This window comes from Furipterus horrens, unplaced genomic scaffold, assembly GCF_987537825.1.
Source record: "Furipterus horrens unplaced genomic scaffold, mFurHor1.1.pri manual_scaffold_11, whole genome shotgun sequence".
Classification (NCBI taxonomy): domain Eukaryota; kingdom Metazoa; phylum Chordata; class Mammalia; order Chiroptera; family Furipteridae; genus Furipterus; species Furipterus horrens.
This window is the reverse complement of record NW_028327181.1, coordinates 42,892,348-42,913,432: the sequence shown is the minus strand read 5'-3', so window position 1 is coordinate 42,913,432 and position 21,085 is coordinate 42,892,348. Positions and strand designations below refer to the sequence as shown.

Here is a 21,085-nt window from a genome sequence, read left to right as displayed (position 1 = left end):
TGACCCTGAACCCTTCATGTACGTGAGGTCTCAGACTCTCCCATGTATGCAGGGCCCCCATATATATATGTATGTAATTAAATTTGATTATTTCCTTTTGTTTATCTATTTGAGTATTATTAGACCGGCTGGAAGAACCTAGAATGGTAGAGAAAAGTTTCTTCTTCCCCCTCAGATTTCTGCCTGAATCAGTATTTCCCAAATAGCTATTCTTTTTTATCTTAAATAAACACTTGTTGCCTCTCAATTTGGCTCTTTATTTTCAGGTTAACACAACCAACCAGGCAGTGTGTTTTGCTCTGGCAGCGCAAGCAAACTCATACACCATGTCTAGGGAAATAGGCAAAAGCGCTATTTCCTGGCATACACCCCTCTTTGGGAAGCCAGGGCAGAATGTGAAGCCTGGGAGGGTTGTCTGAATGGAGCTCCACGTGGAAGGAGACAAGTCCTCCCCTGACGCTTCTGATCCACACAGAATGCCCATCTGAAGCCTGTCCCCTGGGATGTGCAAGAAGATATGGAAAAAGTCAGATTCAGAAACGTGTATCTGGTTCCTAGCCGCCTCATGTCCACTTCTATGAGAGGAGAATAGGCAGATGGCTGCCAATGGCTGAAATCTTTACATTTCTATCTTAAAAAGAAAAAAGAAAGAAAAGAAAAAGAAAACAAGAAATTTAGCCCGTCAAACCATGGAAAGCAATACAGGCTTTTTACAGTAGGGCTCAGGGATCTCTAGTCCTTTCCAGAGCAGCCAGCCGCAGACACCGCGGTCTTCGGCTGAGCCCGTGGGGACAGATGATTCTCACAAGAAGGGAGGGTTTGGACCAGACCCAGGAGAGGCCTGAGCCTGTGGGGACACACCCTGAGCGGAGTCCTGAGCGTGAGTCACGGAGCTGCGCAGCCCCGCGGCTGGCAGCGGTCCAGGCACCTAGCGGACTGGTGACTCACCCAGCTTCCCGGGCGGGGGTGGGGGGTGGGGGGGAACAGTTCAAGTCCCGCAGCAGCTGCCGGCCCCTGGGCGTGGCTCTCCCGTCTGACGCGGGCTGCGCAGATCCCGGGCCGGGGAGCAAAGGAAGCGCGGCGCGCGCAGCAGAGCCTTCCGATGGCTGAGCTGGACCTGATGGCTCCAGGGCCACCGCCCGGGATCAGCGCTCACTCTCCGGTCGCTCTCAGCCCAGGCCCTGGGGCAGCCAGCCCAGCAGAAGACGAGGACAAGGGCCCCCGGCAGAGCCCCCAGGGCGAGCCCGCGGGCTCCGGCGGCGAGGGGGAGCGGGAGATCCTGTGTGACTTCTGCCTGGGGGCCAGCAGGGTGAGGGCGGTGAAGTCCTGCTTGACCTGCATGGTGAATTACTGTGAGGAGCACCTGCGGCCACACCAGGGGAACAGCAGACTGCAGAGCCACCAGCTGACGGAGCCGGTGAGGGGCCGAGACCTGCGCGTCTGCCCCGCCCACCGCAGCCCGCTGGTCGCCTTCTGCGGCCCGGACCGGCAGTGCATCTGCCAGGAGTGCGGCCAGGGCGCGCACAAGGGCCACGCCTCCGTCTCCTTGGATGTCGCCCGTAGGGACAAGGAGGCGAGTGCTGGGGCCCCTCGGGGAGAGGGAGGTGGGGGCTGGTGTGCCCAGAGAGCGGCTGAGCCACTGCCGCAGCCCCCGGCCCCTGCCTGCTCTTCTGGGCTCTGAGCTCACCCGAGGAGAACTTGACCCTAGGACCCGCTCTTCAACCAGCGCAAATATCTGTTTCATTTGGCTTGGAAACCTGAAGTAGGTCACTCTGTCCCCAGCTTGGCCCCGCCGCCCCTGCGCTATCTCTAACCGTGCCTGCCGCCTCCTGCGGAGAGTTTCCTGCTGTTTCTCACGCAGCTTTTGGTGATTGCTACGAGGTTGGACATGCGGGCAGCGGCGGGGCGGGGCAGGGGGGCTGGGCTGAGGGCAGGGATGATTCCCTCTGCCTGGATCTGTGCGTCAGTTAATGAAGTGTAAACCTGGGCAGAAATTCAAGAGAAAAGAATCAAACCTTTCCCCTCATTTCTCTTCTTCTCTTTACCCTGAACAAGAGACCAGTAGAAAGTGCCCCCTTAGAGGTACGCGGGGTGAAATCCAAGAGCTTGAAAAGTGCTAAGATTACACAGTTGGAAATTTACCTCCAGGTACAATGTCAGGGATGGCTTAACTCAGGGAAAACAAAAGTTCCTCATCAGATAGAGGTATCAGGAGAGACTGGGAAAAAAACAAAACAAAACACCACGCTCGTAGCCTGTAATGTTATTCCATCCGATAGGGAAATTTCTAGAACAAGAGCCCTAAAACTGAGAACCCAGTGTCATGGGGAATGGACTTAGCAGCTTTATATGCTTTGTTTCTCGTACTTTAACTTTCCTGGAGCACTTGTTTTGCTCTCAGTGAGGAAGTGTAGGTGACTTTTGTCCCACATTCCTTGCAGCACGTTCCTGGCGGGCCTCTGTTTGCGCTGTGCAGGGGGCAGGAAAGGGAAGAGGCTCCTGGGAAGGGTAGTTGGCTTGCCAGGGCCCCTCCCCCATACTCTTTCTTAGGCAAGATTTTACCCAGTGTTAGTGGGAATGAGTTTGGAAAGCTTTGTAATCCAGATGCTAGTGAGTCATTGTTTCCAACTCTGGAAGCCAGTTGTTTCTAGCATTTCCAGTGTTAGGGAATATCCGTCATTTCTTTCAGTCCTGTCATAACTGTGAAGAGCTCTGCACTAACAGTAGGCAGATCAAAGGAGAAAGTTCTGCATAACTGAGGAAATTGTCCTCATTTAGCACTGCTGTGTGCTACATGCTTCCTGTGGATTTTCTCATCCAGGCCTCAGATAATTCTATGAGGTGGTGACCTTTTGCCTCCACCACATTTGTCCACACTCATGCACAGGAGTCATGCAGACAGGCATGAAAGCTTCTGGGAAGCCACCCGCTGGAGGAACACAAGGGAAGGACCCCAAGATCACAATGTTACAACATTACTTTTTTTTTTTTAACACTAAAAGCCTACCAAACATATAGCAGAAATATTAAGGCAAAGTGTACTGCTTTTCCATTTGGGTATAATATCTGAGTGTCATTATACTTAGTTGGAAAAGCGATGCATCTACACATTGGAAAACAATCTCCACCAAATATTGCACTAGATTATACCAGGAAAAGGTCTCCCTCCCATCCTGGACCCCCCATCTCCCTCCTTGGAGGCAAACACCACCCTCTATACTTTCTTCTGTTTTCTTTAAGAAACGTTCTATGCCTGTAGCGGCATAGACACAATACAAATTTTAAACGTAGTGTAAAACTGATGCATTGCAGAGACCAGGGTGATCGTAATTCTGGGCAGGAAGAGGTGTGCACAGCATATGTGGAGCCCCAAACCCAGACATCCTCAGAGAGAACTGATAAGGTAAAATCAGGAAACCTGACGAAGGGTTCTAGGGAAGTTTTTGGTGCTGAAAAGCGACCGTGGTTTATAACTATAGTGCAATAGCCGCAGACCACACTTTTTTGATGGTGGCCCCATTTCACAGCCTCTACTTTCTGGTCTGCCTAAGAGAGTTCTTGTCCTTTCCACCCCATGTCTTTGTTTTCAGCTCAGGTAGTAAATTTACTCTGTAAGTGGCTGCCACACTCTTGGTGGCCCTGCCAAACCTTAGAACCCAGACGAGTGCTTGCGGGGCGCCCAAGAGACTAGCGCAGAAGATGCAGTACCCTGATGAGGCTGCAGCTGCCGCCAGGATCATTTTGAAAGTTTTGTTAGACATAATTAAGGCTCTAGAAATCTGATGTTCCCTTCAGCTGACACAGGCCTGCTGGCATTACTGCTGAAGGTCACCTTGGATCGTGTTAATGGCTAGTTACTCAGGCAGACATGTTGTGCATAGGAAACTGCAAACAGCAGGCTCAGCCACGAGGACGCACAGTGGCCGAGATCCTGCATCGGGTCCGCAGAGCGACTTATTTCTCAGTTGGCCAAGTGAGCCTTTCCTGAAACTCCCATGGTCTCTAGCTATGCCACGGGCAACAACTCTGAGTTTTGGGAGTTCTGGGTCTTCTTTGATTATTTTTCCTATTCTATTGGACTCTTCCCAATGGTCTCCATTGGGGGACCTCAGCACTACGCTTCGGTCCAAGCCAGCTTCCGGAGGCCCCTTCGCTTCTAAGAGCAGCTTCTCTTAATTCCTCTCACCTCCTCTGAGTCTCCGGCTGGCTGCTGCTGTGGAAGTGTGCACATGTGTGTGTGGGGGTTGTCAAATGAATGCTCCTTCTGACTGCTTTCCCATTTGTTCTGATCCACAAAATGCACACAACTCTTTCTCGTTTTTCCTCAAGTTTATCAAACATGGAAGGCTTTCTCTGGGCTAAGTGTGAGGCTACGCTGTCTATCCTCAGGGAGCGTGGACTCCAAGCAGGAGGCCAAAGCACATTCCATGGCTCCGTAGAATGCCAAAGGGCTGGGGCAACACGCTGCCACACGGTCAAAGGAGGGTGTGGCTAGGGAGGTGAGGGGTGAGGTCAGGGCAGGGTTCGTGGAGGAGGGGAGACTGATCAGGGCCCTGTCTCGGGTCTTGAAGTCCATTAGTGACAGGCATGCATTCAACGTCAGCATTGGTTCCAGACATTATAAAACCAATGCTGCCCACAGACAGAGTCTCCATGTAGAACGGGAGCCAAGTTTCTGGGAGCCACAGATATCCATGTATCTCTGGGGAGCAGTCAGCCAGCGTTGTTTGCGGCCTGTTTGCTGGTACCCCAAAGGCGGGTGACTCAAGGCCACTCAGGAAAAGTATTTCTTCTAGAAATTTTGAGGAATGCCTTTGGACTCGGTGTTATGTAACTTGTTTTTCTTAAACATTCTACCAGGCTGCATGCCTTTTGAGATCAGAGAGGATGTCTCATTTAGCTGGACTGGCATGCAGTAGGTTCTGACCAACTGACTGAGGAATGAAGGCAGATACAAACCAAAGGCAAACACTTGAGAAGGACCAACATCCTGTGGTTGGAAATCCAAAGGAATGAACACCATCTGGAATTTCCTTCTCTTTTCTCGTGCCCTCTGCTCTTTCTATTTGCACCTCTAATCTGGTTTCTGGTCACCACGCTCTGGGTTGCCACCTTTGCCCTGCAGTTAGCAGCAAGAACAATTCTGTTGACAATTCGTGTGGCCCTACCCCAAAGGAGTGGCTGAGTGATTTAACAAAGATGGTACAGCCAGCAATGAAAGGTCTTCAGACCCCAGATAGGGAGCCTTTTGCACGGTTGGCATTGCCCTGCTGAAGGGGACAGGACTCCCTGAGCCATCTACACTCTTTGACACCACTGTCCTGCTTGCACCTTGGCCTGAGATGTGCGTGGCTGGCATCCTGGGAAACCCTGAAGCCAGAGTCAGCACCACCCTATCATTGTCTAAGAAGAGGAATAACTGGAGATACTGGTTCCAAAGCGGCCCCACCTCTTGTGGTAAACAGGAGTGACTTCCCTCGGGGTGACTCACTCAGCGAGGTCTCCCTTAGGTACTCGGGAGCCTTCTCCTCCTTTTATGGTACTTTGCAGACAGGGGGGAGAAGCCCCTCACTGGACACTCTCAGGTGTCCCCTGTGGCTCAGGATCATGCGCGGGCTGACTGCGTCACCACTTTGTCACATCCGTGCCCATTGTTGAGGTGTGCTGCTGGGACTGCCTCCACCTTTAAACAAGCAGTTTGTTTCCTTCTGCCACCTCTGGAGCAGGTCACGGTGTAAGCCTTTTAAATCAAGAGTTTTCAATTGCCCTAAAATGGGCCACACACCTCCACCCTCTTCCACTCCCCCTCCTTACTCCTGGGCATCAGGTTTCGGGTCTCAGCACGGGGAGGTCACTGGGATTCCCCCAGCTCCAGTCAGTGCCCCAGAGCCTGCGCCCACATTGCCTGCCTTCTGCAGAGTCCTTGTGAGGCGAGGCCCTTGCCTGCCAAGGCTGCCCTCCTGGGGTTTCTGCAGGAGAAAGGAGGGCCGCTCCATGCATAACCTCTGAGATCCTTTATGGCGTGATGACTCAGAGCTACAAATGTAGACACAACCTATTAAAAGCCATTAAAGGGTTTTTTTTTTTCTTGCTGTCTCATGCCCTTGTGGAAGGAGGAAAGTGGCAGGGCCTCTGAAGTATTCAAAGGCTTAAGTTTCATGTCTTGGGACACTTTTGGCAGAGAGTGCCTGGGGAGTCCCAGGAGGTGAGAGAGAAGCGGGGCCGTGGGGTCAGAGCGGGCACTCACCTTGGCAGGCTGGCTCAGCTGCCTTCCGGGGGGGGGGGGGGGGCAGGGGCATGTGATGGAAAGCAGCCAGGACAGCAGTAGGAATAAGAACAGTGACACAGTGACAGCGACAATGGCATCACTGACCTCAGTGCGGCACTTCCGGTGCACCAGCCACGTTCCCGTTACCACAGTCACCCTGCATATCAGGCACTTTAGCTGTCCCCATCGCACAGGTGCAGAGAGGGAAGTCTGGATGGAGAAGGTAAGCAGATTTTTCTGAAGTCTCAGCAGCTGAGTAGGAAACCTGGGATCCCCACCCTCAGCTCCAAGCCCATGCTCCCCGTTAGGTGATTCTGGGTCTCATGGCCCGGGCTCAACTCCATTGCTGAATGTGTGTGACCTTGGTTGGGTAACTTGATTATCTCATCTGTAAAGCAGAGATGAGGTAATCCATACGAGTGCTAAAAGTGATGACCAGCACAGCACAATGTATGTGCTCCCCACATTTTAACCAATTCATGCTGAGTTCAGCCCCAGGAGGTGCTGGCACACAGACGACCCTTTGCACCTCCCTTTAGGGTGCTCTTGGCTGGCTTCGGAGAGCAGCTTCTGGGGTCAGACTCTCCTTCCCGCGGAAGTAAGTGGAATGTGCTATTGCTCCAATGAGCCCTGGACTCCTTCTTGCCTAATGCTGTCCTTTCCTTTTCTTAGGCTGAGCTTCGGGGCACCCAGTTAGAACTGGAGCGGAAACTCCAGTTGAATGAAAACGCCATTGCCAGGCTCCAAGCCAACCATAAATCCGTTCTGGTAAGGCTGCTCTTGGTCACCTGTCAGGTTTCAGCGCCCCTGGATGCTGCTGCCAGCTCAGTGAGGCCCATCCGGGTTGTAGGACGTGGGGCTACAGGTCCAGCCTCCATGTCCAAGGGCTACTTGGTGTCTCTCAGCAACTGAGAATTATAGGTACAGATACAGTTGGATGTCTCACTGACTGGCCTAATCTTGCTGACAGGACTGGCTATGAAATTAGTTTAAGGTTCAAAATTGGCAAGTGAGTTACTTTTTTATAGTATGGAGGAGAAGCAAGACTTGTCCTGTAATAATAGCATTCTTTTTACATTTGTGATGCTTTCTTGACCAGAAGAGAGGGTGTGGGGGAGTGAGGGAGGTAAAGATAGAGTTCCTGGAATTGTACATAACCTTGGGTCCTCCATCTGCATGTGGGCGTCACCAGTCCTGTGTCCTGGCAGCCAGGAAAGAGAGCTGAGAGCTGCTGGATTAGTGGATGGTACTTGTTAAGGTGAATGGTGTGCCAGGCTACTTAGTTTTAGTCTCTATGATTTTATGACCACTTCCTACTGAAATCTAAGGAGACCCCAGCAGTCTCACAAATGCCCCTCATTAGTGGCAAATAAATACCCACCACTCAACAGAGAACGTAATTATGCCTACCCCATGGCAGTGAATCAGCAGCATCATTTTTGCGTATCAGGAATGATTCTATGCCGTTTGTCCATCCACCCATCCATATGTAATGCACGTAGTCATTTCAACTTAAAAATTTCCTCCTCCTTAGTGTTTACAACTAACTAGCTGGCTACTAAAGGGTAAGCACCTCTTTCTTACTCACATAATCTTATGAAAATAAGAAAAACAATCACCCACTTAAAGCCTTATAAACCTTCAGAGATTGTTGATTTCCAGGCTTAACATAATCTGGAGAACCACACAGAGCACCTTGCCTTTTCCCAGTTCTTTAATTTTCAGACACTTTGGTCCCTACACAGCTCTTTTCATAATTGCATGGTGACTGTGGGAAGTAGTTATCACCCTGCCACCATGTACTAGGGACATGAAGACAAAGAGATGATGAGACTTGTCTGTGAGCCGGGGATTGTTGCGCCCTTGACGTAAGAATGACTCAGTACATTGACAGACATGTGCACCACCCTCTTTAAACCATTGCTTTTCATACTCAGATGTGTTTATGGTCCCTTCTCCCTCAGTATCTATTTGTCATCATTTGGGCAGTAAATTACATGCTTCACACATTACATTTACATGCAAGGAAGAAGTATTTCCTTGGGAAGGTTGAGGAATGAGAGGCTCCACATAACAGCAGCAGAGTGAAATTACCAGCATCCCCTTTGGAAAGCAGCTTCTGAGGTCAAACTCTCCTTCCCACATGAGTCTGTCTACTGCTCTCCCTCAGGAGGGCCTCAGCGGGAGAGGGGAAGGGGACCCTGAAGTTGTCTGTAGCCTTTCAGCTTCAAGGTATAATGCTTCTCTGAGGAACCTACACATCATCATTACAGGGAGTAAGTGGATTCCACTCCTTTCCCTTAACTCCCCAGGCCAAACCAACCTTGTCTCACAAACAAGTGTTTGCAAAGCTACCAGGGCAGCAGACCTCCTGACCCCAAGGGCTGATGATTGTGGAGTCTCTTTCTGAAGGTAGAATCAGAAACCAGCCATGCATAGCTAAAGGGTAATGCAGCTTGTTAGCACCAATAAAAAGTTCTTTTTTTTTTTTTATTCATGGAGTTATTCCCTTTCTTTCCTCATACAGACAGACCCCTTGCCTCACCCTGTTCTTGGGACACCATCTGAGTCTCTGCCTGAATCTGTGCTCTCTGAGTTGCAATTCTTTTTGATCCCAAATAAACGCTTGTTAAAGGTAGGGGATATATAAAATGCAGTCACTTTCAATAAGCTGCTAAAGTTAGTGCCAGTTTGAAGGCTGAGGCATGAGGAAAGACTCTATTCTTGTCCTAAGTATCCTGGAACTTAAACTTTTTGAAATTTCCAGTCCTGTGTCCATGCCTCAGTACACATCTGGGCACAGCCAAGACCTCCAGGCAACCCTCTGCTCACCCCCCTAAAGGACTCACATGTCCTGGCCACCTGACATCCACGTGACATCCATTTTCTAGACCACTGGATGGGACCGGACCTCCTGGGACCCACCCTCTAGACCACTGGCACTCACCATCCAGACCAACTAATATCTGACTGATAGCCTTTCTGGACCTATTTTAGGGCTAATTACTCACAAGAATGCAATATTTTTACTATATTTTAAGAACTCTTAGCTATAGTAAAAAAGAACTTTTACTAAAAGGACGGTGAGCACCAGTACTTAAGAACTACCAAAGAGAAAAGGAAATCATTTAAAACTCGGCTTGATACTGTAAATATGATACTGGCTGAAGCATTTATAAAGGATGTTCACCCTGTGGAAAGACAGAGTCCCACGTGCACAAGTGCCACCATGCAAATCCTTAATGTTGATCACATTGAATTGTTTTATATTTTATTTGAATGTAGCGCCCCTTTTTGCCCAGATGTGCTCACTCTGCAATGTGCGGGTGCTGTGGTCACCAACACGCACCCTGAACATTTCATGCCTGGTAGGACTCCTTAAACTTACATGTGCTTTTGGCTCTGATGGCCTCAGTGGGCAGTTTAACCAGGCATAATGAAATGCTAAGGAAGGTAATTCATGCTACGAATTTGTATAAAGAAAGAAGCCAAATTATTAATTTACCACAATAAATATAACTATCAAGTACACTGAACACTTGATTTGCTCTAGCGGAGAAATTCATCTCAGAACCTTGAATAGCAACCCTACTCTCAGGGCTGGAAGGGGCCTCAGACATGTGTAACTCACGCCACCATCCAGTGCGTGAGAGACTAAATGAGTGCTGGGTAAGTAAGTACCTACATGCTGGGGAGTCAGTCTCTTTTCCCAGGAACCCAGGATTCATATGAGAATAAAAGCTTCCTTTTACAGTAGAAAATGGCTCCTTAATTTACAGGTTTATCAAGTTTACATTTCTGTGTGTTAAGTTTTGATAAAGTTGCTAACAGGCTCTTCGCTGTGACCATTCCCTCCCCCCTCAACCCCTGGCCCGGCCAGGTGTCAGTCTCCGAGGTGAAGATGGTGGCCGAGGAGCAGTTTGGGGAGCTCTTTGCTGCCATGAAGAAGGCCCAGGCCGACGTGATGCTCTTCTTGGAGGAGAAGGAGCAAGCTGCCCTGAGCCAGGCCAATGGTATCAAGACGCACCTGGAGCACAGGAGTGCGGAGATGGAGAAGAACAAGCAGGAACTGGGGAGGATCGCCGCCATCAGCAACACCGTCCTGTTCCTGGAGGTACAGGTTGGGGGCTGCGGCAGGGGTCGTGTGAAACTGAGGCCAGGGAACTGACGGGCCGATGTGAGAGTGGAACTGCTCTTTGCTAAATGGGGTGCCTAGGGAGCTGTGGGGACAGAGAGAGCAGGTGTTGATTCAGTGGAGCCCCGGAAGGCTAGGGAAGACCTTTGGGAGCGGCAAGCAGGAACCAGGTCAGGGCAGATGAGGGTGCTCGAGGAGGACTGTGCTCCAGGAGAGGTTTGAGAGGGCACAACTGAATTGAGGGACAGGGAACTTTCCCAAGTGACGGGAGCTGGGGCTGGCTAGACGGGCAGCCTTCTGGCTGTGGGAGGAGTTTGCTCTTCATCAGGAAGTCACAGAAGCCAGTGGAGGGCCTCAGATGGGGGAGGGGTGAGCTTGGATCAGCGTGCTTTGGAAACCACTCTGAGAGTGGGAAGGAGGCTGGTGTGGCAGGTGAGACTGGAGACCTGTCATATGTGCAGACTGAGTGAGGAAGGGCCAGCAGAGGAGGTGGGATTTTCGTGGCCAGGTACCGTTACACACTAAGGTGCAGGTTATCAGAGCTGGACCTGAGCCCGCCATCACGCAGGGAAGGAGCACTGGGTTGGGCAAAAATCCTGTCATCTCGGGTTTGTCTCTAAATAGCTTCGTAGCCATCTGCTTCGCAGGGAGGAAACTCCATGTTGTAACAAAGTTTCCTCCGCGCCCCCTCCCTCCCCCTCCCCCTAAGAACCTGGCTCCCCTCCCCTCCGAAGCTCACGTGGATCCCCCCCCACACCCTGATTCCAGCCTGAGGGGGGGGGGCGGGGGGCGGGAGGCCGGGCGCCAGGGCCAGAGTCCGGCTGGAGCGGAGCACGCCCGGCCCCATGGACACAGCTCGGCCGTCATTACTCAGATCAGCAAGGAGGAGACTCGGGGCCCGCTACGGGGCAAAGGTGACCAGAAGTCATCGGCTTCTCAGAAGCCCAGGAGTCGGGGCATCTTCCACTCACTTTTCTGCTGTGTCTGCCGGGACGATGGGGAGGCCTTGCCCACCCACAGTGGGGCACCCCTGCTCGTGGAGGAAAACGGAGCTGTCCCCAAGCAGACCCCAGTCCAGTATCTGCTCCCCGAGGCCAAGCCCCAGGACTCGGACAAGATCTGCGTGGTCATCGACCTGGATGAGACCCTGGTGCACAGCTCCTTCAAGCCAGTGAACAATGCAGACTTCATCATCCCTGTGGAGATCAATGGGGTTGTCCACCAGGTCTACGTGCTGAAGCAGCCCTACGTGGATGAGTTCCTGCAGCGAATGGGCAAGCTCTTTGAGTGCGTGCTGTTCACTGCCAGCCTGGCCAAGTATGCAGATCCAGTAGCTGACCTGCTGGACAAGTGGGGGGCCTTCCGGGCACAGCTATTTCGTGAGTCATGTGTCTTCCACCGTGGGAACTATGTGAAGGACCTGAGCAGGCTGGGCCGAGACTTGCGGTGGTGCTTATCCTGGACAACTCCACTGCCTCTTATGTCTTCCATCTGGACAACGCTGTACCAGTGGCCTCGTGGTTTGACAACATGAGTGACACAGAGCTCCACGACCTCCTGCCCTTCTTCGAGCAGCTCAGCAGAGTGGATGACGTGTACTCAGTGCTCAGGCAGCCACGGCTTGGCAGCTAGTGAGGTGCCCTGGGACCAGGACCTGCCCCTGACCACACATCTATTCTTCACACGTGGACTCTTCCTTAAGAAAACCCAGCTGCCTCGGCCACCTCAGTGCCATGGGGAAGTAGGCATCTCCCCCACCAGCCTGGCCAGGCTGCGAAGTGGGCAGCAGGCCGCACAGAGGGCAGTGAGACCCTGGGTCCCTGTGCCAGTGCCTTAGAACCTCTTCCCTCTTCGTGGGGGACGTGAGGGGCCCTGCGTGCTGCTTCCCCTTTTTCTCTGTGCTGCCATGTTTCTCTGCTGCCAAATTGGGCCGCTTGGCCCTTTCCGGTTCTGTTTGGGGGAGGGGGCAGGGTTCCTGCTGCCCCGTGCCTTGAGCCCCCAGTCTGGGAATGGTGGACACCAAGTGCCTTGCATAGAGCTCTCTTCCCTGCTTGGTTTTCCCAGGGCCAGATCAGGTCAGCTCTTGCCTGGAACAGCATCCAGGCTGCTGGTGGGGGCTCCCCACCTCCTCTGTGGGAACTGTTACAGACCCCATGACCTCTGCCTAGGAGGGTGGGCAGGAGGGGTCTGTCCTTCAGGACCTGGAGTCCAGCTTCTCTGGGCTCATCTGCAGCTGAGGGCTGCACCCCCACATCACCCAAGTCCTGACCCCTCCTATCTACTTTGACCACCCCAAGGCCCTGGGGCTTGGCTCCCCCAGCTCTAAGTGTGGGGGCATAGGCAGGACCCCTTTTTGGTGCCATATAAATATGTATATGTGTATATAGATTTTTAGAGGAAGGGTTGGGGTTGAGATACCTCTTCCTCATCCCTTTCCTGGGCCCATAAATTGGGGGGAGGGAGGAAAAGGATTTTTACATTTTTAAACTGCAATTTTCTGAATGAAACAAGCTAGGCTAAGGGGCCCCAGGCCCTGTACTCTGTCCCCCACACCCTCTTTGCTTCATTCATTTGTTCACTTAAAATACAAAACACATTTACTGAACACCTTCCCTGTGCCCAACCTGTGCCAGAGCACCCAGTGAGTAGGTGTGAGGAGTTCTCTACACCACCTGATGGGTACTTAGGCCAGCCACCCCATACTTCACCTGTGCCTTTAGGGGATCAGTAGGTGGGACCCTTCTTGTGGGGTTTGGAGATATTCCTGCCAAGTTACACCCCTCTGTGCCAACCCACCCTCTGCAGCCCCCTGCCTTACCTTGCTGGCTGGAGGCTGTTCCCAGGATTTCCTGCCTTCCAGCTCTGGCTCCTTTACCTAGAACCCCTCCCCCAAATACTGAGTCTGGAGGTCAAGGCCTTGGGCTATTCCCAGGACCTAACAGTTAAGGGGACCCACATACCAGTGCCAAGGGGAGTGTCAAGTGGAGATATCATTGTTTCTTCCCCCTCCCCCCAAGAGTTGGGGGTTGGAGGGAGAATGTGGCTGGTCTGAATCCAGTGACCCTCCCATTTAAGTGCCTTCTCTGTGATGGAGAGCCCCTCAGTGTGATGAGACTAAAGAGAAAGCCAAGATCCGCCCCCCCCCAAAAGAAAATAAAATAAAAAATAAATAGCTGTGTAGTTTTTAGCAAGTCACTAAACTTCTCTGGGTCTCAAACTCCTCATTTATCAAACGGTAAAGTCAGAGTAAGTAGCTAGTTCCTTCAGATCTAATGTTCCTGAATACAGATAATTTTTCTTGATTGCAGTTTTGAAAAATAAATTTCTTTCTAGTCACAACACAAATGTTTATTATGGAAAAAGTCAGAAAAATACGAAGAAAAATAATCACCCATCCTCCCACCACCCAGACACCCGTAGTTGTAATGCGTGAAAGAGAAGTGAAGCCAGCTCCTTGCTTTTCAATATTAAAACATGAAGAAAATATGAATAAAAATTGGCCTTCTGTGTCATGAGTTCCCTCAGAGTATATAAATGATTTTTCTTTATTTCCATTTTCCTTTTATAAACTTTAACATAAAAAAGTTTAGTATGCACCCAATCTAGTTTAGGATAAGTTAACTTATTTATTTTGGTTAAAGATAACCTCCTTGCCCCCAAACTAGTTAGCTAGTTGAAATGAGATGTATTGGATAACCTATCCCTTCCCCTGCTGACTTAAAGTGCTACTTTTATCATGTGTAGTACAAAATCTATGCTCAGCTTTAACATGTTTATCTGTCTCCGTCTCCACCCACAGTCCGGTCTGGACTTTTTCTCCCCCTCCGCTGATCTGTCTCACCATCTCGGTACAGCCGTTTTCATCACTAAGTTTATCCTGTCTCCAGGCCGCTCTTCAGTGCTTCCGCTGCATTTCAGTCCTGATAATAGTGCGTTACATCTGAAAGCCTCCTTTCCTGGTCCTCACAGTGTTTTGAAGCATAACCGGCTTACTGTGATTACGTGGAAACACATTTCAAACTCTAAATCACAGCACAAGAATTAGAATCGTGTATGAGGCGAATTGACAAGGAAAAGACAACAAGCATTCCTGTTTGAGGACTTCTGTTTAAATTATTTTTTAAAAAGTCTTGAGGGTATGAGCATAGCAGGAATGTTACCTTCATTTGGGCTGTTGGCACAAAATATGGGTTTTTTTTTGGTGTCCAGTCTGGGCTGTGTGTTGGAGCTGCTGTTCGTGGGCATGTAGTATCTCTTCATTTTAAAAAACTCACTTTCCCAGTTTAAAAAAAAGAAGTGCTTTCTATGTTGTTAGACCCTGAGCTGGACACATGCCATTCTTTCTTTGGGAAGCATACACTACCATCAACCCATTTACAGACGCAGAGAGTGAGTGAAGAGGGCAGCCCAGGCTGAGAGATACAGAAGCCATGTGCTGCCATGTCCCCTTCCCTGCAGGAGTACTGCAAGTTCAAGAACACCGAGGACACTGCCTTCCCTAGTGTTTACATCGGACTCAAGGATAAGCTCTCGGGCATCTGCAAGGTCATTGCCGACTCCACAGTGCACTTGGTGCAGTTGCTGCACAGCTACAAGGACAAGCTGGAGGAGTTCGCGAAGGACGGTGAGGGGCCTCCTGTGGGCTTGCTGCATGTGCCTCTCCGAGGGGCTGACGGGGGAGGTGAGAGGGCCAGGGAAGGAGGTGAGATCAGGGGCACATCTCATTTCAAAGCCACCCTCCGGCTAGACTGTGTTACTAACGGACACATCTTGATTTCATTTTATAATTGAGACCCAGATAGGGTGATTTAGTCACATCTTGCAATTGGCTGGTATTTCTATGTTCAGCTTCTCAGATTGCTCATGTGTCTGCTTTTAAGTGAAATCCATGTCAGTCTGGGATCTTTTTCAGCCTATTTTGCTTCATCCATGAGAGAAATGTGGTCTGTGGAGCATGGTTCTCTGAGACGTGACTAGACTCCAGCCCCATCTGCCTTCAGGAGACCTGGGGAAGAGTGGCTGGGACGGCCTGCTTCTTAAATTCCCCTCCCCACCTGGACAGGGGTGCATTCACAACTCTCTGGTTTTCTAGAGGAGTATGACATCCGGACGCAGGTGTCAGCTGTGGTGGAGCGCAAGTATTGGACCTCAAAACCCGAGCCCAGCACCAGGCAACAGTTCCTCCACTGTAAGTTGTGAACAGCTCTCTCTTTTACTGATGTCAGTGTAACGCTTTGCTGAAGCAAGAATACCATCTCTCCAATAGGGTTCGGGTTCTTGCAATCTTTGTCTAGCCCTAAATGGTATATTTAAAAAATTTTAATTACAAAAACATTTAACTTTCCATTTGAAACCATTTCAAACTTACAAAAACATTGCAAAAATAGGACAAAGAATTCCTACATACTTTTCATCCAGCTTCTGCAAATGTTAACACTTTACATAATTACAGTACGTTGATCAAAACCAGGAAATAAATGTTGTTGCTACAGTGCTATTAGCTAATCTACAAGATTTCATGAAATGTTCCAACCAATGTCCTTTTTCTGGCCTAAAGTGTGATCCAGGGTCACAGATATTTCCATGCCTCCTTACTCTCCCGAGTCTGGGTCTAGTCACTTAGTCTGTCTTTCGTGAACTTGGCACTTTTGTAGAGCCTGGCTGGTTACCAAACGGTTTCCTATTAGGTCTGGCTTGGGCAGAATTGCATAGCCCATCGTCCTGTCATTATGTGGTATTGACCTGGTCTGTTAGCATTATTATAAACACTGTATTTCCAATCAACACTGCACTGTGGTTACAGGCCAAGGAGGTTTCATCTCCTAGTAGAGGAAGGCCTGCATCTATATGTTCAAAGTTCATTTTTTATGACATTTGGCTAATTCATCTTTTTTGGAACATGCATGGAATGCTGCTTCTAATTGTTTCTGGGGGGAACACTGGCTGTCAACCCTGAGCCCCCCTTTTCTCTGGTTGTTCCACGCAGCCTCAGGCTCTGATGCCGGCCTGCTCTTTCTGCCACAGCCCCGACTTCCGCAGGACCTCTTGGTCTCCACAGTTTCCATTATTCTTCCTTCCTTCCTGACAAAAGAACATCTATATTTCACAAACAGATATAATTAATACAGGAAGCCAAATGCCCTTCATTCTTAACATTCAAATAAAAATGGCACCGTATCCCATTAAAATCTATTTCTTTTGCATGACAAATATCTTTTTGTATATACAATATCAACCTTTTCTCTTTGAGCATTGTTATGAACCTTTAACCTTTTACAGACATGGATTGTTTCCCTTTTCAAAGTTCTGGGACTCCAACCACCAACTTGACCAGTTGGAGCCGCTTGTTTGCTGGTTTCTTTCTCCTTTGAACATTGACATTCTGCCCTTGACATTGCATGCTGAAACTAGCAGAATGTTCCAGATCCATTCTGGTTTTCTTGTCCCAAAACATGGAATCGCCCGCCCTCCTGGGAGTTCTGGGTGCCCTTAGATGAGAGGAATGTTGTTGCTCAATGCGTGGGTGCTAAGGACCACCACAGGAGGTGGCGGTGGGCGCGGTGCTGCTGTGGGCACTGTTGGGGCCACTTTTAGTCACAACTGCAGGCTGTTGGTGGTCGTCTGTTTCTCCTTTTAACTTCTTGGACTTCTGTTTCCTTCTTTTCTTCCAAGATGTGGTCTCATTGACTACTAAGAATTTCTCTTACCAAATGGATTTGGAAAGCTCTGGGTTGAACTAAGTTATTATTATTTTTTAATTAATGGATTTTAAAACAGTTTTTCATCTATGCTAATTCATTGGCAAGGATATACTGTGCACCTTCCCTGAGCTGGACCCCCGGGATAGAGTCCCACATAAAATGTGTGTCTTCCTTACAAGTAAGGAGGACAAGCACGAAGCAAACACGCAAGTAGCTTATGACACATGGCAGTGAGCACACGGAGTTTAAGAAGCCGGCGCGCTCTGAGAGTCGGGGGTGGGCGTGACTCGGATCAGGGGTGGACGTGCCTCGGGTCAGGGAGCCGCTCCGAGGACACGGGCTCTCAGCCGCAGCCTGGAGGGACCAGTAGGAATCACCCCACTTCAGGCTGAGGCGGGACGGCGATGAGGTCGCAGAGGGAGTGGTCTGTGCTGAAACCCTGAAGTGGGTCCAGTGTGGGCTGGTGTGAGATCAGGGTGCAGGAGTGTGGTGATCAAAGGGGAGAGGGCAGGAGACAAGGCTAGTGACATAGGCCGTGTAGGCCAGGATGAGGGGTCACTGCTTCATCCTAAGAGCAAGGGGCACCATCAAAGAGCTGTAAGCTGGGCAACATGATTCCCCTTCGCCTACACCCTGAAACCAGCACTGTGGCTCTCTCGTGGGGAAGGTCTGAAAAAGGGGAGCACAAGAGAGCAATATGACCAGCATGGAGCCTGTTGCACTGGACGGGGCCAGATTTGAGGTGCCTTAGATAGGCAGTGAAGCAGTGCACTGGGGAGAAGTGTATGGGACCCGCAGGGCTGTGTGTGCGAGGGGGCACAACGTGGGGGTGAGGATGAGGGCAAAAGAAATGTCAAAAGTAACTTTAGTGAGAGCTGAGCGACTGGGCGCATGGAGGCGCCGCCATTCTGAGGGACAGGGAAAAGAAGACGTACGGGGATTATATGAGAGTTCCCCCGGCTAAATATTGGCCAAATATATATTTTTAAATGGATCAAATGTGAGCACATGTGTGCCTGATCCCCCAAGCCCTGGCCAACCCTGAGTAGATGGTGCCTGGTTTTCAGCATATACTTGTTGAATGAATGAAAAAGTGAATCAATAGATTTTATTTACTGATTCAGTTCAGCAAGTAATACAGGAAATGCCAAACAGTTTGAGCTTCAGAAGGAAGGGAAGTGGAGTGACTTGTTAAAAAGGGTCTGGGACCACTTACAACATGTATGTGGGGGTTTCACCAACAAACAGTCCTCCATGGCACCAGCTGGGCATCCTACAACTTAACTCAATTCTGACACCGTCTGCCTGGGGATAGTGTCAGATCCCACAGGGTAAGGGCTCAGTCCCAGGAGACTGCTCCCCGCTTCAGATGCCGGTCACAAGGAGTAAGTCCCCAGTTGCCCACAACTTCTGTCCAACCCGGATGCAAATTGGGGGCTCTTGACCCTGTCCTCTGCTGCATTAATTTGTTAGAGAAGCTCACAGAACTCATGGATACACCTCCTTATGTTTACCAGTTCATCAAAGGATACGCTAAAGGATTCAGGTGAACAGCCGGATGCAGAGATACATAGGAGGAGGTCATGGAGAGTCTGAACTCAGGAGCTTCTGTCCCCATGGGGTTAGGGTATGTCACTTCCCAGGGTGGATGTGTTCACCCACCTGGAAGCTCCTCGAACCCCCTACTAATGGGATTTTTTAATGGAGCTTCCTCATGCAGGCACAATCAATCATTGACTTCCATTTCCAGACCCTCTCTGGAGAAGTCGGGGGGAGTGGCTGAAAATCCCAAGCTACTAGTCATGGCTTGGTCTTTCTGGTGACCAGCCTCACCAGGAGCCCACCCAAAGCTGCCTCGTTAGAGCAAAAGACCTTTCTACAGTTAGGTTTGAAAGTCCTGTGTCAGGAACCGGGATCTCGCCACTTAGGAAAGTATAAGGGTTTCAGGAGCTCTGTGCCAGGAAGGGGTGGGGAGCAGGGACCAAGTATATGTTTCTTATTATAAACCACAGTATCACATTTATGTTGTTTTCTGGTTTTCACCCACCTGGGGAAACCGAGAACAGAGAGATGGGTATTTTCCCACACTTTGGAGGCTGGTCAGGTTTGAAGTGTCCTGTCAGTTTCTGACCTTCTCTCCCTGACTTGTGAATTTCCTCAGATGCGTGTGACATCGCGTTTGACCCTGACACGGCGCACAGGTATCTCCGGCTGCAGGAGGACAATCGCAAAGTCACCAACACGACGCCCTGGGAGCATCCCTACCCGGACCTCCCCGGCAGGTTCGCGCACTGGCGGCAGGTGCTGTCCCAACAGAGCCTGTACCTGCGAAGGTACTACTTCGAGGTGGAGATCTCCGGGGCAGGCACCTACGTCGGCCTCACCTACAAAGGCATCGACCGGAAAGGGGCGGAGCGCAACGGCTGCATTTCTGGGAACAGCTTCTCCTGGAGCCTCCACTGGAACGGGAAGGAGTTCTCGGCCTGGCACAGTGACACGGAGACCCCGCTCAAAGCCAGCCCCTTCCGGAGGCTGGGGGTCTATGTCAACTTCCCGGGAGGGGTCCTCTCCTTCTACGGTGTGGGGCCCGACGCCATGACCCCGGTTCACACGTTCGACTGCAAGTTTTCGGAGCCGGTCTACCCTGCCTTCTGGCTTTCCAAGAAGGAAGACAGCGTGCGGATTGTGGACCTGGGAGAGGAGCCCGGGAAGCCGGCGCCAACCGCGGGGCAGGCTGCTCCATAGACTCCGGGAGGCACATTCCAGACTTTTGCTAACCACAGGCAGCGACCTGCATTCTGAGGGCAACCTGGGGATAGAAATCTCTGCCAGGGGTCACTGGCTTTGTAAATCCTGGGGGTCCGTGAATGAGAAGAACCTCTGGCTTCTCCTTCTTGCTCCATGCTGTGCTGTTCTCCATGCTTGTAGTCAGCTTCAGGCAAAAGGTCCCTTTGGGTGCTACTTGAGTCTCCCATCTTTGAGTCATATTCTCCTGTCTGCTCTGGTGGATGGCGTACTGGGCTCAGAATTGCTAATCAGGAATCTTCAGAGAGATCAAAAAGATCACAGAGTAATCATAATAAACTGCTAACTTTATTATGCATTTCCTATGTCCCAGACACTGTTTTGAGTGCTTCCTCTGAATCAACTCACCTGACCCTGGGTAGGTGTTCATATCAGTCCCAATTTGCATATGGGGAAACTGGCCCGGAGGGGCAAGTTAACTTGCTCAAGGTCCCTCGAGTCATATGGTGAGTAAGTGGCAGAGCTGGGGCTCCAACTTGGAGGGTTGACATTGAACCTTTAACCACTACACCATGCTGCCTTCCTCATTAGACCGTGGGTGTTGTGTGCAGGGGAATAAACTACATGCTGAACTATACACAGGGAAATAGAGCATCTAAACTGTCCTCTCAGAGTCTGCAAATCTCTTTGCAGCCCCCGCATCTGACAGGGCTATGCAGCCGGGCAGCAGCAAGGAGCTTACTCACCTGTTCTGGGGACAGCAAGGATTATAAGAAATTGTTAGTCCAGTCCAAGTCTTCGTCCTTGTGACCTCTGGGGAAGGGTCTCATTCCTCCCTTCTGAAGTCACCTGGAGTATGAGGACTTGTCTGATTTCTTGTTCAAAGGCCAGTTCTTCAAGCATTTGAGGGTGGTTCTCACAACACATTGTCCCAGGAGCTTTTTCCTGCTGTATTTCCCACTTCTCTTGTTTTCACATTTATTTCCCACTTTCTTTCATGGTTTCCAGACCTTTCGTCCCCCTGGTCATTTCGTCCTCCTTCCCACAGATGCGCTCCATGAGACTTATGGTGAACGCTCATCAAGCCTTTAAGGCAAATGACTTTCTTTTTTTAAAAAAAATATTTATTTATTTATTTTTAGAGAGAGGGGAAAGGAGGAAGAGAGGGAGAGAAACATCACTGTGTGGTTGCCTCTCACTTACACCCCCAACTGGGGACCTAACGTGCAATCTAGT

The 21,085-nt window shown here is 50.4% G+C and overlaps 1 protein-coding gene and 1 pseudogene across 2 annotated transcripts; both read left to right on the top strand.

Annotated features, from left to right (window-relative positions):
- Positions 1-1,099: 1,099 nt before the first annotated feature.
- On the top strand, positions 1,100-20,207 carry TRIM16 (tripartite motif containing 16). Of its 2 annotated transcripts, XM_090292701.1 has the most exons (6): positions 1,100-1,573; positions 6,941-7,036; positions 10,149-10,382; positions 14,862-15,027; positions 15,496-15,591; positions 19,266-20,207. In XM_090292701.1, exons 1-6 carry the CDS (start codon positions 1,103-1,105, stop codon positions 19,847-19,849), a joined length of 1,647 nt encoding a protein of 548 aa, XP_090148827.1. In that variant the 5' UTR covers positions 1,100-1,102; the 3' UTR covers positions 19,850-20,207. The 2 variants fall into 2 exon arrangements, with proteins under 2 accessions (XP_090148827.1, XP_090148828.1); XM_090292702.1 differs by lacking the exon at positions 6,941-7,036.
- On the top strand, positions 10,857-13,537 carry LOC149997402 (carboxy-terminal domain RNA polymerase II polypeptide A small phosphatase 1 pseudogene; annotated as a pseudogene).
- Positions 20,208-21,085: the final 878 nt, after the last annotated feature.

Excerpts from the sequence above, each read along its gene's own strand:
- TRIM16 (XM_090292701.1), top strand. The coding sequence starts at position 1,103 with ATGGCTGAGCTGGACCTGATGGCTCCAGGGCCACCGCCCGGGATCAGC. Across the intron at positions 1,574-6,940 it reads TCGCCCGTAGGGACAAGGAG|GCTGAGCTTCGGGGCACCCA; the intron begins GCGAGTGCTGGG and ends TCCTTTTCTTAG. Across the intron at positions 10,383-14,861 it reads ACACCGTCCTGTTCCTGGAG|GAGTACTGCAAGTTCAAGAA; the intron begins GTACAGGTTGGG and ends CCTTCCCTGCAG.